The sequence below is a fragment of the Chiloscyllium plagiosum genome, unplaced genomic scaffold, assembly GCF_037043375.1.
Source record: "Chiloscyllium plagiosum isolate Xiang-an unplaced genomic scaffold, Cpla_swu_hap1 HiC_scaffold_17, whole genome shotgun sequence".
Classification (NCBI taxonomy): Eukaryota; Metazoa; Chordata; class Chondrichthyes; order Orectolobiformes; family Hemiscylliidae; genus Chiloscyllium; species Chiloscyllium plagiosum.
The window spans coordinates 15,782,387-15,798,669 of NW_028270155.1; the positions used below are offsets into that span (position 1 = coordinate 15,782,387).

General features: G+C 40.5%; 1 protein-coding gene across 4 annotated transcripts in view; it reads left to right on the plus strand.

The window, feature by feature from the left end:
* The window catches only part of mafa (MAF bZIP transcription factor a), a 360,209-nt gene that overhangs the window by 242,270 nt on the left and 101,656 nt on the right, over positions 1 to 16,283 (plus strand). Inside the window, exon 2 of one of the 4 annotated variants that reach the window (XM_043706570.2) lies at positions 10,310 to 10,456. The exons of the other annotated variants lie outside the window; for them this stretch is intronic. Within the exon in view, the coding sequence (XP_043562505.2) occupies positions 10,310 to 10,456 (147 nt within the window). The remainder of the gene's footprint in view (positions 1 to 10,309; positions 10,457 to 16,283) is intronic. 4 annotated transcript variants of the gene reach the window in all.

A 16,283-nucleotide genomic window follows, 5' to 3' on the forward strand; every position in this document is an offset into this window, starting at 1 on the left:
CTGTCACAATTACACATGCAGTAGAACAAATTGACCTTCAACGAAGGCACAAATTTTAAATCTTCAGTCTCCCCACTGCCATTGCATTGGGGTTGTAGTGTGTACCATTTACAAGATGCATTGATAGTAACTCTCCAACGACTTCTTCAGCATCACTTCCTGTTTGGGACTGCCCACCCATTTGAAGGACAAGGCTAGCAGGTGCTTGAGAATAACCACCACCTGCTAGCTTCCCTCCAAGTCACACATTATCCTGACTCAAGTATATCACCAATACCCTCCCCTTCAACCAACACCCTGACCCCTTGACCGAACTCTTGGTAAACCTGCACCACAAAACTTCAGCTGTTCAAGAAGGCAACTGACCACCACTTTTCTCAAGGGGAGTTAGGGATGGGCAGTCAATGCTGAACTTACCAGCACTGTCCATGAATGAAGAAAGGAAAAGAGATCAAGAGATAATAAATTGGTTGATCCTTTTACATCATGCTTGAAATCAAGGGATATGATAATCAAGCCTGGTGTAAAGTAGGCTGCCAAATCGCTATTATGTTACTTGAAGATCACTTTCACACCATGGTCGATGATTCTGCCTCTGACAGAGGTAGGGTAGAACATGCTCTCCATACTGAATCGTTGATTTATTGCATTTTCCTACTGATTTAGCAGTGAGACACAGTGCCTTTGAAAAATAGACTTCGCCAAGAACTTGGTCATTTTTAATTCAGGCAAGTTTAGTTTAAATGGAAGAAAATAAAAGAAAATTTAGAAAAGTACATTTATTCAATGGACATGACTCAAAGGAAATTGAGAACATATGTAAATGTTATCAAAGATGAGCTGTGCTTAAAGCTGAGTGAGTGGTAATGGTTTTAGTGCAGAAAATGTGAGAGAGATGCGGCAGAAAATAGTGAATGTTTGATAGATGAGTGGACCTGGGCTTTTTGGATCAATGTTATTTGACAACAACCACTTGCATTTATATAGTACCTTTAATCACAGTAAAACATGCAAGTTTCTTCACAGGAATATATCCAAACAAAATTTGATGCCAAGCCAGTTGGAGAAATATTAAGACAGATGATCAAAGCTTTTTCAGAGTGGCAGGTTAAGGACTGATATTTTAGATCTTTGGATCTAAGCAGATGAAGGCATGGCTGCCAAAGATACTGACTGCTTCATCATGTGTTTGCAACATTTTATGTTCTTGTCATATATAAAATACATCTCTTGAATTATCATACACAAGACAGAAATAAATGCAAAATAAATTCTAACACAATCTAGTTAATGAATGCATACACTAAATAGTTACGTACAATTTAACAAGATGGACAGTAAACAAGAGTAAACTTTTAAAAAGATGCCTACTAAGACTCAGAAATGACATGGACATGTTTAAAACCTATTGTATGAAAATGCAGGTTATCCTATTAACTGTATTTTCTTTGCTTTTGGGAGTTTAATGTGTTCAAAATTGGTCCCTTTTTCGAAATGCAGTGACTGCACTTCAAAACAAATTAATTGGTTGTGGCCATAAATTCGTTGTAGAAATGCAAGTTCTTTTCATTAATAAAGTAATGTTATTTATCCAAACTGTACTAAACAAAAAGGTATGTAATTAGCAATACAACATGCAAGAAGATAAAGATAAAGAAAAGCAATGCAAAGAAAATGAAAGCCATGTAGTGAGTCAAATAAATAGAGTATTTTTTTGCCTGCTATGTGAAATGATAAATATCTTCACACGTACCACAACCATAATTCACCCACAGAAGCATCGTTTGTGAATTTCACGGCCAGCCTCGCATGTGAATACATTCATCATGTGTCGCAAGTGGCCAGCACATATCCTCTATTTATAATTTTTTTTTAAAAGAATATTTTTCAAAAGATGTATATTTGCTGTGCTTGGTGTAAGAAACATCATCATACATATATATTATTTCGAACCCAGTCTGTATGGACACCACCAGGACATTGACTTCAGATTCACAATGAAAATCCAAATGTTTTAGTGGAGCAAAGCTCAAAAAAGAGTTTAATGAAGGACAATAGAAATGTAACAATTAAATCTGATTGCTCGCTTCGTAAATATCATGTTAGGCAGGATCATAACTGAAGCTCTAAGCCAGAAAATTGATATTCCTTCTGTTACTGTATGTTGCAATTTAGCAATGATGGAAAATAGAGTTCCAATTATACATCCCCTTCAAAGGCAGTAGAAAGGCAAAGTAGAGGGAGTCTTATTCTGCACCTGACTGTGCTACTCCTGTACTGCAAATGATTAATGTTGGTACTGAGTACTTGCAAAGTTGTTCTTTTGTCCAATACCAACCTGCAGCACCCTTCACTCTGATGGATCACTTAACTGTTAAATTTTGGGGTTGAGTCAGTGGTCGTCAATGGCTTGACCTTCATTCCAACAAATGAGGTTGGAATCCAAATCCCTGAATACAACTCTGGTTTATAACCGACTAATGTTCAAAGGGAAGGAAAAAAACAACCATTCATTATACTCAATGCAGAAATGTCAAAACAACAGAACCCTATTCCACTTGTTCCTTTACACTGACCCAGTTTGTATCACTGATCTCAGAGTTTCTCAGATTTTCCACTAATGTGTTAAAGTAATCCTGCCTAATTTCTTTTAGGGCCCACATGGAAAGGATACTTTGTCCTCAACCTAACTTTACCTATTATAACCCTTGACACTTGCATTCATATAGCACTTTTCACAACCTCAAGACATCCCAAAGCACCTTACGGTTAATTAAGAACTTTCGAACTGACGTCACTCTCTTAATGGAAGAATACAGCAGCCAATCTGTGCACAGCAAGATCTCACAGTCAACAGTGTGGTAGTGACCAGATTACCTGTTTTTTTTTCAAACTGATGTTGTCGGAGGGTAAATACTGTCCAGGAAAAAACAGTGCTATTGGATTTTTTACTTATATCTGACAGTCTGATCGTTTCTCCAGAAGACGGTCCACTTGTCTCTAGAACCCATCACAAAAAAATGTTGTGTCAGAGAAAACCATGCCTTTCTAAATCAAAGTTAAAACTCACACAATACTAGGTTATAGTCCAACAGATTTATTTGGAAGCACTAGCTTTTGGAACGCTGCTCCACAATCACCTGATGAAGGAGCGGCGCTCCGAAAGCTAGTGCTTCCAAACAAACCTGTTGGACTATAACCTGGTGTTGTGTGATTTTTAACTTTGTACACTCCAGTCCAACACCAGCATCTCCAAATCATTTCTAAATCAACCATGACAAATCATTAAAATAGGCACAAAATGTAGCATTAATGAATTGCTGATCATGCCACTCCTGCACAGACTTGATATCCTAGTTACCAGCATGTACAGAGCAGGAAGTGAACCATTATTTAATTTTTAAAATTGATTTAATGTTCCTTTGATGTTCCATAAGCGAGAGGCAAGAATTGCTTCTAAACATATAAGACAAATGCTCAGAGTGGCAAACTTCAGTGATAACTTCAAGTGAGCTACAATTTATGTGCGACACTAAGAGCCTTAAAGCAGCTACGGTAAAGAGTTGAAAGGCACATTGTGTGGGCTGCAATCTTAATTATTTTTTATATAAAAGGGGCATTGTCTCATTAACATCACACATCACAGCGGCTTCCAAACTCACCACTGTTGGTCTGGCCCTTTGGCGGATTCTGGCCAATCGCAAGACAGATGAAGGAACCTGGCTGTTGATAAAGCGGTAACATCAAACAGACCCGTGCTTGCACAGGCAGGATGAGATTTACTGTCTGAACGCTGTGTGTACAGCTCTGAGCCCACATCAGATCAAACCCTCCTGCCTTCAGAAAACAATCAGAAACAATACACTCCCAGCTTCGCTCTCGGAGATCACAGTAACAAGTTGGATGGCTCAACGATTAAATCTTACTAAACTTGCTATCTTCAAACAAATAGAAGAAAGAAACGAAACTGGGGCACAAAGATCATAGTAAGCAGAAAGAAAGAAATGGCAACAGTTAAACCGGTTTCGAAATTATTTGTATAGTTAAATTAACTCATATGGTCACAAAGTCTAGCCACAAGATGGCTGTAGGATATCCCTTTGTATGTGACATCCACTCGGTTGTTTTCGAAATGCATGTCATGTTTTCATATCATCCAAAACATCTGTTAGTAATTTTGCCCTCCAAATGATTTTAATACTGGATGTTATGAGGAGTCAAAAGCAATGCAGCAAAGCACTGACTAATTTGTCATTACCAACCTTTCCCAAATGAAGTCAGAGACAGTCTGTAGCCTTGTACATCGATCAATAAAACATTATCCCAGTCCTCACAGGGTTCAAGTGCTGTTGAACTCAAAAGTGTAAGTCAGTACTTGTATTTCCTTATTGATGAGCCGGCGGCAGACAAAGTGTGTACACGCTGGTGGACTGAGCCAAGGAGTGACATCAAGCGGTGGACTTAACAGCGGTAGTAACTTGCATTTACATAACATCTTAAACATCCCAAAGCACTTCACCTGAATACAATCAACTATTCAAAATAACGGGCCAACACTAGGACAAGTGATCAAATGTTTGGTCAAGATGTCGCCATGCTGAAGTGAGTGGGTTTTCTTATGAGGTAGGTTTGGACAGGCAAGCCTTGTTTTCAGAGGCATTTCACAGGATGGCCTGGTGGTTCAGTAGTTAGCCCTACTGCCTCACAGTGCCAGGGGCTTAGGGTCAATTCTATCTTTGGGTACCTGTGTGGTGCTTGTACATTCTATCTGTGTGGGTTTCCACCAGAGTGCTGTAGCTTTCTCCCACAGTCCAAAGATGTGCACGTTAGGTGGATTGGCAATACCAAACGTGGGGGCAGTGGACTGGGTCTCAATGGGATGATTAGTGTGGGCTTGATGTACTGTGATGTACTCTTTCAGCACTGTGTACAATTCTCCTAAAAGTTTTGGAAAAGTGAGGGGTGATTTGATTCAAGTTTACAAGGCCATGAATGGCCTTGACAAGGTGAATGTGGAAAGGATACTTCCCTTTGTGAGTGAGACCCGTACTTTATTTAAAATTAAGGGACAACCATTCAGGACAGAAATTAGGGGATTTTATTTTCTTGCAAAGGGTTGTGTGACTCTTTGCCTGCACAGGGGAGGCAGGTTCCCTGAATATTTTTAAGATAGGGTGTGGATAATGTTCAGCAAGAGAATCAAGGGCCAATGCGAGTGGATGAGACTAAGGAATTCAGAACACAACAGATTAGCTGTGAGTTTACAGAATGGTGTAGCAGACTTGAAGGGCCATAAGACTACTACTGCTCCTAATTTGTTTGTTCCCAAGCAGAAGAGCTCTGGGGTTGGAGTTACAGAACTTAAACAGTGGATAGTTGAAGGCACAGCTGCCAATGGCACACCTGGGTGTTTTTTGAAAAGAAAATTGACCTGTGTGATGTAGGGTTGTTCTCAGACCAGTATTTATTGCCACTGGAGTGTCTGAAGTCACATGTTGGTCAGATCAGGTATGAATGGCATTAAGAGCGTTTGTGAATGGGATGCATTTTGACAACAATTGACAACAGTTACAAGTAGTCTAGCTCTTAACTGAATTCAAGTTTTACCAACTGCTACTGAGCTAAGTTGGGGGTGTGGAGTGTTGGTTAGCTGGCTGTGATGCAAAGTGATGCTAACAACATAGGTTCAATTCCCACTCCAACTGAGGTTACCATAAAGAACTCTTCTTCTCAACCTCTCCCCCTGCCTGAGGTGTGGTGACACTCAGGTTAAACCACCACCATTCATCTCTTTCTAATGAGAAAACAGCCCTATGGTCCAGTGAGAATATGGCTACTTTTAATTTGAAAATGATTGGGATTGAAAATGAACACAAGAATCTGGGAAGAGATCCCAAAACCTGTAGCAACTTTGCAGAGAAATATTACAATTTGATAATTCAACTTTGAAACTGGGCAGTATCGTACCATCTATTTGGAAACATAAAAGTACATCAACCTTGATATGTTTCTGTTGCAATGCCATGTGTACCACGGGGGCTCAAATGCTGTTCATTCACATCTGGAATATAGGTTGGAATCTGTACATATTGACAGGATTAAAGAAATTTCTCTCTCTTATGGTTGTTTTCATCCCATTAGTTCAGCCAGGGTTCACACTATGTTGTCAAACCATTGTGGTTGCTTAAGATGGGAGTGGGATGTTTAAGATGCTGCCAGGGCTAAGTATAAACTAAGTGGGTGTGAGCTGTATATACACAGCAAGTATACAAAATGTGAAAGTCTACTAGCACACTCAATTGATACTTGGTAAAACATTCTGCATGTGAAAAACAATATTGCATTCATTGTAAATTTCCTCATGGCGTGTTTGAAGTTGCTGTGATTCTCATGATCCAGGACTGTGGCTTATTCAAAAATGCACTGTAAATTACTGCAAGCACCTTCTGAATTGCTGCTTTGAAAGAAGGTGTATTATCAAAAATATTGGTTGTAGTTTACTGGGCACCTCCATCCTTGTATCCTGCATCAATCCAGAAGTGATGTAAACAAAAACAATAGCAATTTCCAAACCCTAACAAAGTATCTTCATTCGTAAACAATAAAATTTAAAGGAGCATTGTCTCTGAAGACTTCTACATTAGGCTCACTGTTGGGTCTAAGACATTTGCCAGTCTGTTGGAATCCCAAATTTAGTCAGGGAACTGAATGGTACATCAAGATTTATTTTTCTCCTCAACACTCAATGTTGAGAAATCTTTATTGGATTTAGTTCATTCGACTTGAAACGCTGAAGTCTTTTTTGCAGATGTTACGCTGGGAGAGGAAAAGAGAAACATATTTTGGAAAACTCAAAAGCTGTTCCAGTACTTCACTACCTCACACAGACTCTTATTTTGTTCTTTGTTCTTGAACGCTGCCAATTTTCTTCACTCATCCATCTCTCAGCATGTTGATTTCTTGTTGAAATAGTGTCCCCTGGGTCCCATTTTTTATCCAAGCAGCTCTTCTTCCTGTGTTAGCCAAGACAATGTGGAAGGAAGATAATTTGACTGCAGGGACTATCTCCGTTGTGTTTGATGTAGTCCTGACCTGACCACATCCATTAAACTCTATTGGATCATAAGCAAGAGCACGAAACCTTTTCCCTTTGTACATCCAGTTACCTCTGAGGCCTAATATTACCAACCTGGATGAGGAAAGCCAAATAAGGACTGACCCATACTGAACCCAAAACATATTAATGGTTAGCTTTCACTGTCTCAACCAGCAGAGCTATTCAGTAACTACCAAAGGCAGCTTTTCAATTATAGATCTATTGAATTAATAACAAATTTATACATCATTGGTACTATACATTACTGTGGATGAATAGTTATTCCCAGTAACTATGTTACTTGACCTATGTGATGTAAGAAGACACATGTATTAGAGAGGAATATAGCTCCACCCATCAAATAATCCCAGTCTGGCTGCAGATGACAGATGACGGGTCAGGTTGGGAGTACATGAACTAGCATTTGGAGCTTTGAGAAGTCCATTCTTACCCATCTTTGGCTTCGGTGTTATCACAAGGCCAGAAAGTCATGGGGTCAAACCACATCCAATTCATAGTCTTAGGCACATGATCCATGCAGGTATTTTGAGGGCATTGCAGGACAAATGCAGGAACCATCAACCCTCAGAGTTGCATGTAGAGGACCATATGAAGAGCAGCAGGTATACTCTCCTGATATCTTGAGGCAACATTAAACTTCCAGAATGAGTGTTGCTAAAACAAATAAAACAGAGTTCATTAATCACATTGTTGTACAGTAGTGGATAATCTTTTTTTAAAAAATCCTTATTTGGTTGTAAAGCACTTGGTACATCCAAAGGGTGTGAAAGGTGTTATGCAAATACAAATGCAAGTTCTTTGTTTGCAACTCATTCAAGAGCAGCCTAAAAGCAGTCTTATAAAGTGCTTCGCTGAATAGTTTCCATAGAATTCCAGCTTAGAAACAGGTCTGATACAGGGGAATGGGGAAAGAAACAACACTTGCAAAGGAGGGATTACGTAAATGAATAACATTGATTTGTCAAGTTTAATTGATTACAATTATAAATCCTAGAAATGAAAGCAATATTTTAATTGAGAAATGGGTTATATTATCCACAGTAGTGTCCTTATCTCCTTACACCGAGGCATATTTCATCAAGGAAAGTTTATTCTTATTGTCATAAAGGGAGGAAACCTGCCTGCAGGAATCCTGCAACTCGTTTCCCAGTTTGACTTTTGTTTTCCTTCATAGTTTCTCCGATGTTAGTAGTTCATCACTCAAAATTAGAGAGGTGCTGGAAAAGCACCGCGGGTCAGACAGCATCCGAGGAGCAGGAAAATCAATGTTTCGGGCAAACGCCCTTCATCAGACACTCTGTCTACCCAACTTTATTTGTCAACTGAAACAAATTCCATATTCCATAATATCTTTCTGTACCTAAGTGTTCCAATTTAAACAGAACCTGAACTGGTTGACGCACTTCATAGAGGCTCTCAAGTTAAGCCGTGTAACTATGGCTGTTTCTTTTCTCCTAAGATCGATTATTCCCCTGTTTTTAATTCTTGGACTATATTCTGTGAGCAATGACCCTTCCTGTTTTGTGTGAATGTCCAGTCTGCTATCCAGGTCCCTGTCTTGTGGCAATCAAGCCTTTGATCAAAATTGAATGCATATCTCAAGTTAAGAACCAGAGCAGCAACACACTTATATTTCAGTTTGAATTAGGTCTTTGGTGCTTTAGAAGACATAATAATGTGGTATTGTATGATTTAATTACACGCGTTCATAGAAATGCGATTGACGTACATTTCATAACAAGGGTTACGGGAGAAAGCAGGAGAATGGGGTTCAGACAGATATCAGCCATGATCGAAAGGCAGATCAGACTCAATGGGCTAAATAGCTTAATTTTGCTCCTACATCTATGGTCAAGGCGCTGTGACTGGCTGGAACCTTGCAAAGCATTTTTGCCCTTTCTTAGGCTAGTGAGAGTCTTCTAATTTCCGCTTTGGATATCTAGGAGTATTAATTCCTTTTATCCTGGATGTGCCTACAACAGACAGCAGCTGTGACTCAGTGCATAGCTTCCTCATTGAAGAAAGATGCAGCTAGCTGCTAATGTATGATGGGATTGGAAGGTGCAATGGATGGATGGCATGTGTGACTTCCAAATTCAAACTCATATCCCATTATTCTGATCACTTTGATCCAATTTTTGAAGAAATTACACAGACATGTTTACTACACAGTGACAATGTGTGGCCTAAGACTTCAACTACAGGAGATTACGGGGATGGGGGAAGGGTGAAGGGTGTTTAGAAAGGAAATAGGGCTAGTGCAGGCCCAACATATTTAGGGTGAAAAGTTGGAGCAACAAGTCCTGAGAACCCTTGATATCTAGGAATATTCAAAACTGAATAAGAGAGGCTTTTAGCATGTGCAAAGAGAAGTAGAGAAAATGCAGGGAGATACTTAGGAATGCAATTGGAAGAACAAAGAGGGTCATGGGAATCACTTCTGGGTAAGGTTAGGGAGATTCCCAAGATATTCTAGATATTTGCTGTTCTATCTATTTCAGAAATGGTTGTGTAGCTTTGGTTAAACAGACCTGATGGGCTGAATGGTGTCTTCTGTGCTGTATGATTCTATGATTCTAAGTATATCAAGGTTAAGACAAGGATCCATTAAGGACCAAGTGGGAAATCTGTGCATGGAGCAAGAGAACATTGGTAAGGTTCTATCAACAAACACATCGAGTTAGACCCCAACTACCACCCTCTGAGAAAAGGAACAGGAAGTGACTTCACCATAGGAAATAACATCACCACAGGAAATGACATCACCAACCCAAAGAAACCCAAACATATAAATAGAAAGCAGGAATTTTCAGCAGTGCTTCACCTGAGGCCCACTGAAGATGTTATCTAGTAGTGTGATGAAACATATGGAAATGAACCTTCCAGCTCAGTGAGCAAACCTACATCCAAAACGTCAACCTAAGCTACAAATCTTCTCAAAATTGGTAAGATGTTAAACAAATATTTCTCATCTGTCTTCACTCAGGATAAGGAGGATGTCGGTACACAATTTGGGGAGAAGGACTGTGAAGTTCCTGAGCAGACTGACATAGAGAGTAAGAAGTATTGGAAGTTTTGATAGACTTAACAGTGGACAAATCTCCAAGTCTGGATTTGTGTCCCAGGCAACTGTGGCAATGGAGAAAATTAAAGTGGCTCTGACCCAAATTTTTAATCTGTTTCTGGCCACAGGGGAGGTGCTAGAAGACTGGAATTCCACTTGTCAAAAAATGCTAGTAGGGATAGACCAGAGAACTGCAGAGCTGTGAGTCTCACATCAGTGGTAAGGATGCAATGGGAGAAAATTCTGAAGGAGAGAATTCATCTTCACTTGGAGAGGTATGGTTTGGTCAAGGAAAGTCACATGGCTTTATCGGAGGGAGGTCATGTCTAACAAATTTGATTGAATCTTTTTGAGGAAGTGATCAGGTTTACAGATGAGGGTAGTGTAGCTGATGTCATTTACATGTATTTCAACAAAGCCTTTGACAAGTTCCCACATGGGAGATGGATAAAAATAATGAAAACAAATGGGATCCAGGTTAACTTGGCAAGATGGACCCAAAATTGGCTTAGTGGTAGGAGACAGAGGATGTCGATAGTAGGCTTCTTGCGTGACTATAGGCCAATGCTCAGTGGCCTACCAGTTAGGTCCCTTATTGTTTATGATGTGTATAAACAAAACAGTTGAGAATGTGGGTGCATCTATGGATGATAAATAAGTTTGTGAATGACACAAGGATTAGTCAGTTGGTTAATAGTATGCAAGAAGATCTTAGGTTGCAGGAAGATACAGACAGGTTGCTCAGATGGGCAGATCAGTGGCAGATGGAATTTAACCCTGAAAAGTATGAGGTGATGCATTTTGGAAAAGTTAACAAGACATGGGAGTACTCAATGAATGGCTGGACACTAGGAAGCTGTGAGGAGCTTTAACACGGAACTGTACAATACACTATAGGAAGAATTTGATTTCACAGAAGGGAGTGCAGAAGGGCTTCACCAGGATGTTAGCTGGGTTGGAGCATTTTAGCGATGAAGAGAGTTTGTTTGGGCTTGGATCATTTTCTTTATTTCTGATGAAGGTCTTATGCTCGAAACATCGACTCTCTGGCTCTTCAGATGCTGCCTGGCCTGCTGTACGTTTTCAGCACCACACCTTTCAAATAATTTTCTTTAGACAGAGAAGGTTGAGGGCCGAGCTGATGAGGTGTATAAGATTATGAAGGGCATGGACACCAGCGTGGCTAGGAAGTGGCTGATCCCCTTAGATGAGTGGTTAATTAAAGGATCATTAATAATTGTAAGATGAAAGGCAGGAAGGTTGGTGGGGAATTGAGGAAAATCTTTCTTACCCTGAGGATGGTGGGAATCTGGAATGCACTGCCTGCATAGGTAGCTGAGGTGGGAAAAAGTGAGGACTGCCAATGCTGGAGATTGGAGTTAAGAGCATAGTGCTGGAAAAGCACAGCAGATCAAGCAGCATCCAAGGAACAGGAGAATCGATGTTTCTGGCATGAGCCCTTCATCCCACTGAGGTGGGAAACCTCACAACCTTTAAAAAGTACTTAAATATGCACTTGAAATGTTATAACATTCAAGACTACCGGCCAAGTGCTGGAAAATGGGATAAGTGTAGATAGGTCAGCATAGAGGTGATAGGCCAAAGGGTCTCTTCTTTACATGATTTACATGTCTGACTTTGGTTTTTGAAATAAGATGTCAATGTTAAAATTGTGTCATGCAGTATTGGAAGTATTACTTTCAATCACACATACTGTACAGAATGTCTAAAGAAGGGGTTAACACTTTTATTACAAATCTTGCACTCTGCAATTTAAAACCCTCGGGGATTACCACACACACATCACAGATTGCGGGGTTGGACGGGGGTGGAATGGGGAGTGGGTTATCATTATTGGTACACCAGGTCAATTACAGTTAAGTGACTAATCAATAAAGTACTATTTCTGTTAGCAATAGAAACTGAAAGACCCAAATCCATTTTCTATCTACACTCATCAACTAAATCACTTTAGCTGTGAATTAAGTTTATTTGAAAAAACATCCATTTTTAAGCAGTTTTTATAATAGCTTACATGGACTGAAAAGCATTCCATTTTTCTAAAATTTATCAAAGCATATAATGCAACATAAAATTAGGAAGTCCTTCTATGCAGTTAAAAATATCTATATATAGAGCACAATTTACAAATATTTGACAGCGCCTGTAAACAGAGCAGAACACTGTGGCAAACTGGTTATTCTTTATACAGTCAAAGCTGTGTTACCAATGTTGCAGAGTTCTGCACTGCTCAGACTGAAGGTAGTATCATACTTGTTTGTTGTGGTGATGAATATTTAAAGCAACTTTTGCATGTGCTGCCCATTAACTGGAGAGCCTGTGGTGAACTGCCACTAGTTAACAATTGTGCTGTAAAAAGCTGAACCTACATTTCGAGATGCAGAGAGGTGCTGGAGTAGAGGAGCTGAAATAGACACAGGAACTGGAGGAAATGAGCTGTAGGGCTAGTTACTCTCCCACAGAGCAATAAAAACATAAGAAACTGGTAGACACTCAGCTGGTAAGGCAGCATCTGTTGGGGGAGAAACAGACTGAACGGACTGAATCTTGATAGTCAGGCCTACATGCTGTGAGGAAGCCTGCAGCTTGACACACTCTTGGTATTTTTGCAACATATTTTCCAGTAGCTTTTTAACTCAGCCATGCTTTTTGCTGGTTTCCTGATGAGTTCCAGTAAGTTGATAAGATTGCTTCCACTATAGTCTGTTTCATCTCATATGATAAATGGGTCCCTGGTGGAGCTGTAATTGAAGGTTTGTCAACTTGGCACATGAGAGCCAGGAGAATTCACAGATAAAGTCTGAACGTGGAATGTGAAAGCCTCACTTCTTGGACCCTGGGCACCATGCTGCAGGCTATTCGGAAATTTTGATCCCTGACAGACAAATGGAAGAAGCCAGCTGGATGGCTGGATGTGGCTAAAGAGCTCAGCGATGGGAGTGTAATGCTTCACTCCTAGGCTCAGTGCAACAAGACCTGATGACCTGATCTGAGCAAGCCACATTCAAATACAAAAGGAAAACCCTCAGAAGGCCTTCCCAAGCATTCTGTCAGACCGGCATACCTTGTGAACGCAGACTGTTGCCTGGAACCAAGGCATGGATGGTCACTGGCAACAGAGAGATGAGGACGTCTTAGCTACTTGGTGATGGATATGAATATAACCAGCCACACAGCACACAACACTCACTCCAGCTAATGATGTTAGCAGCCATCGATATAAGCAACAATAATGCAGAAGCCTTTCACCTTGTGATTTCTAATTCAAGTTGTTCATTTGCCACAGGTCCTGCTAGCATCTTTACCAAGGCAGTGTTGGAGAAAGATGGGGCTTTCAAAGAGACATCTTCCCATGATGTATGTACCCCGCTGACAGCTCAGATACTGGCATACGGGTGGGAGTGTCAGAAGAGAGAGCTGGGTTGTCAGATGATGAAGCATGCAGCATTAATGAGCAAAGGCCAATGGGTGTGACAGGGACAGCAGTGAAGAATTCTCACCAGACAGCGCAGAATGCTCTGTGCTTTGCTCAACTGTACAGACTTGTTTAGCCTCCAAGTGCCATTGAGGGACAGAATTCTGGAGCAGCAGAAAATGGTTTAAGATTTTGTCAGCATTTCCATCTGCATCGCTCAGATTTGGAGGAATATGCCTCTCAGATAATTGCCACGACATCTCAGATCTCCTTGCTGATGTGGAAAGTGTGACCATCTACATAGAGCATCAGTCACAACAGGCAAGCAAGTATTGGTTGGCTGTCAGTAATGGTGGCCCAGCTCAAACAGGAGGAAGGAAAGTCTCATGCAGTGCCACAGTAAAATTCAGCAGTGTTCCCCAGCTCTTGGATAGCAGGCAATTGCAGTTTGGCCAGGGGATGGAAGGTCAGGCCTCTGTTCAAAGCAGTTACCCTCCTGACCATTTCTCCCCACCCACCCCAATTCAACTCATTCATTCCATGTCCTACTTGCTACCTTCTGTCCAAATTGCCATTTCACAGGTATAGATGGGTCAACCCATTGGCAGTAGCCCAAGACTCCAAACCTAGAAGATGCCAGCCAAGAGAATTTGGGCAGTCAGGACATGTCTTTAGCTCTGCTGCATGGGCACTACCATATTGGAGTATGAGAAAACTGAAAGGAAAGTATTTGTAGTTGTACAAGGGGTTTCACTTGAGATTTTAAAGCTGTGGTACATTGTTTCCACTCTGTTTAAAATAAAGTTTATGGTTGAAAAATACAAAAGCTCCATTGTCCTGTCCTCCCTATTTTTGCTTCTAGCTAGAAACTGATCACAGTCTTGTGAAGGACAGTGAGACAAGAGTTAACAACCAGCAATGGAACTCTGTGAGAGGGATGAATTGTTGATTGTAGGACTGCTTTGTGCTGGGATAGGGAGGTTGAACAATGGGTTTCCAATATTTCCTGTGTTCAGCATTAATCTCTATGACTAGACTAGGCTTTTTTGTAGCTACGTTGACAATGAACAATTCACTTAATGTCCTCCTGGATGTAACTTCCCCTTGGGCAAAGCCATTAAAATTTCCAGCATGTTGACCTCAATTGTTCTTAGTTTGATTATAAGAGCTTGTTTACTGTCGATGTTCACTGTGCTTGATGAGTTAAGACTGGGTGTGGACTCAGGGAATAGTAAACAAATTGGAAAAAGAGTGTAATTCAGAAATGAAGCATGGATTAGACATTTTAAAGCACTGTAAATAAAACCTATTAAGCAGGATGTTTTGGAAATTATCCCAGTTCCAGACCTTCAAAGAATCAGACTGAAAGAATAGCCAGTGGCAAGATATTTCAGTCCACAAAAGGGTTAATGCAGTCGAAGCTCTCGTCTGTAAATAAGCTTCTCTGCCAGGAAATGAAGATGCCAGTAATTCTCGGTAATTCTGTGTCAGAGGACATGTTTGCATGTGCGTTTACACATCAATTACATTCACAAAGTGGACTCCCAAACAAACCACAGTCGCATTCTGACTGCATGCCACTCTTGGCTATGGTATTTTCTAATACAGATCAAAGCTGACACAGAGACCACTTCGGACAGAGCTGCTCTGGTTGAAGTGAGCAAACTGAAGGCTCTGTCCAGTGGGAGGCTGACCCAGTATTCAATACCACCAGCTCACACCCACCCGCATTTCACAGCCTCATCTTTTACAATGCAAATCTGGGTTTCCACTGAATGCATGCTCTCTGACGCTGAGAATTTGCAGTTCATGTACAAAGGTTTGGTCTGTCTCTGCCCTACAATAGCTTCTTGTACTTTCTCAATGTAAATATTATTATTAGATTGGATTAAGCGGATTGACTAACCCATGGTCACTGATACTATTAGTGTTCTGGAATTTAACAGCATATTTAAATGAGGGGCTATCACATGTTCTAAAGGTAGGGATTACCCATCCTTTGACACAGGTCTCCCATCATTTAAAATCATGTGTGATTCTAGGGTGGTGAGTACAAAAGGGTCAAAGTAAAGAGAGAAGTTGTTAACGTCTCTGTTTTTCTGGCTTTGAGACAAGAATGTTAATTAGTTGTTTAACTCAGTTGGTTCCCTGTAATTAAATAAGTTACCTTTCAGCCCCCAGGTTTCAAAAATTGAGGAATAGGACACAGAAAAGTGGGAATTATTCCATGAAAGACAGACAAGGATCATCTCGCTCACCTTCTTGTATCCTGGTTGTTGTGTAATCCAGTGATAATGGAGTTATTGACTAATCAGGGCAGTCATTCTATATCAATTAGTCTAGAAGACAGCCAGACATGACGTGAGGAAAATCCCAATAGTGGAGTTTGGGAACAAAAGGTCTAATGTCAATCTTTTCCTTCCAAGCCTGCTACACTCACCACATAGCATGTAGAACAAATAACTTCACAGAAATGTAGCTATCAGAAGTTGATCTCTTTGGAATATCTCCAAATTGCTGACTGTCTAGAGAATGCTATCCAGTTCTGCTGATGATAAGTGCTAATCAGCATACTTGAGCCAGCAACTCATGCCTGACCTCCAGGTATTGAAAACAAATTGTCTGTTAGTGAGTTTCAGGGGGAACCAGCAATCAACCTATGGATC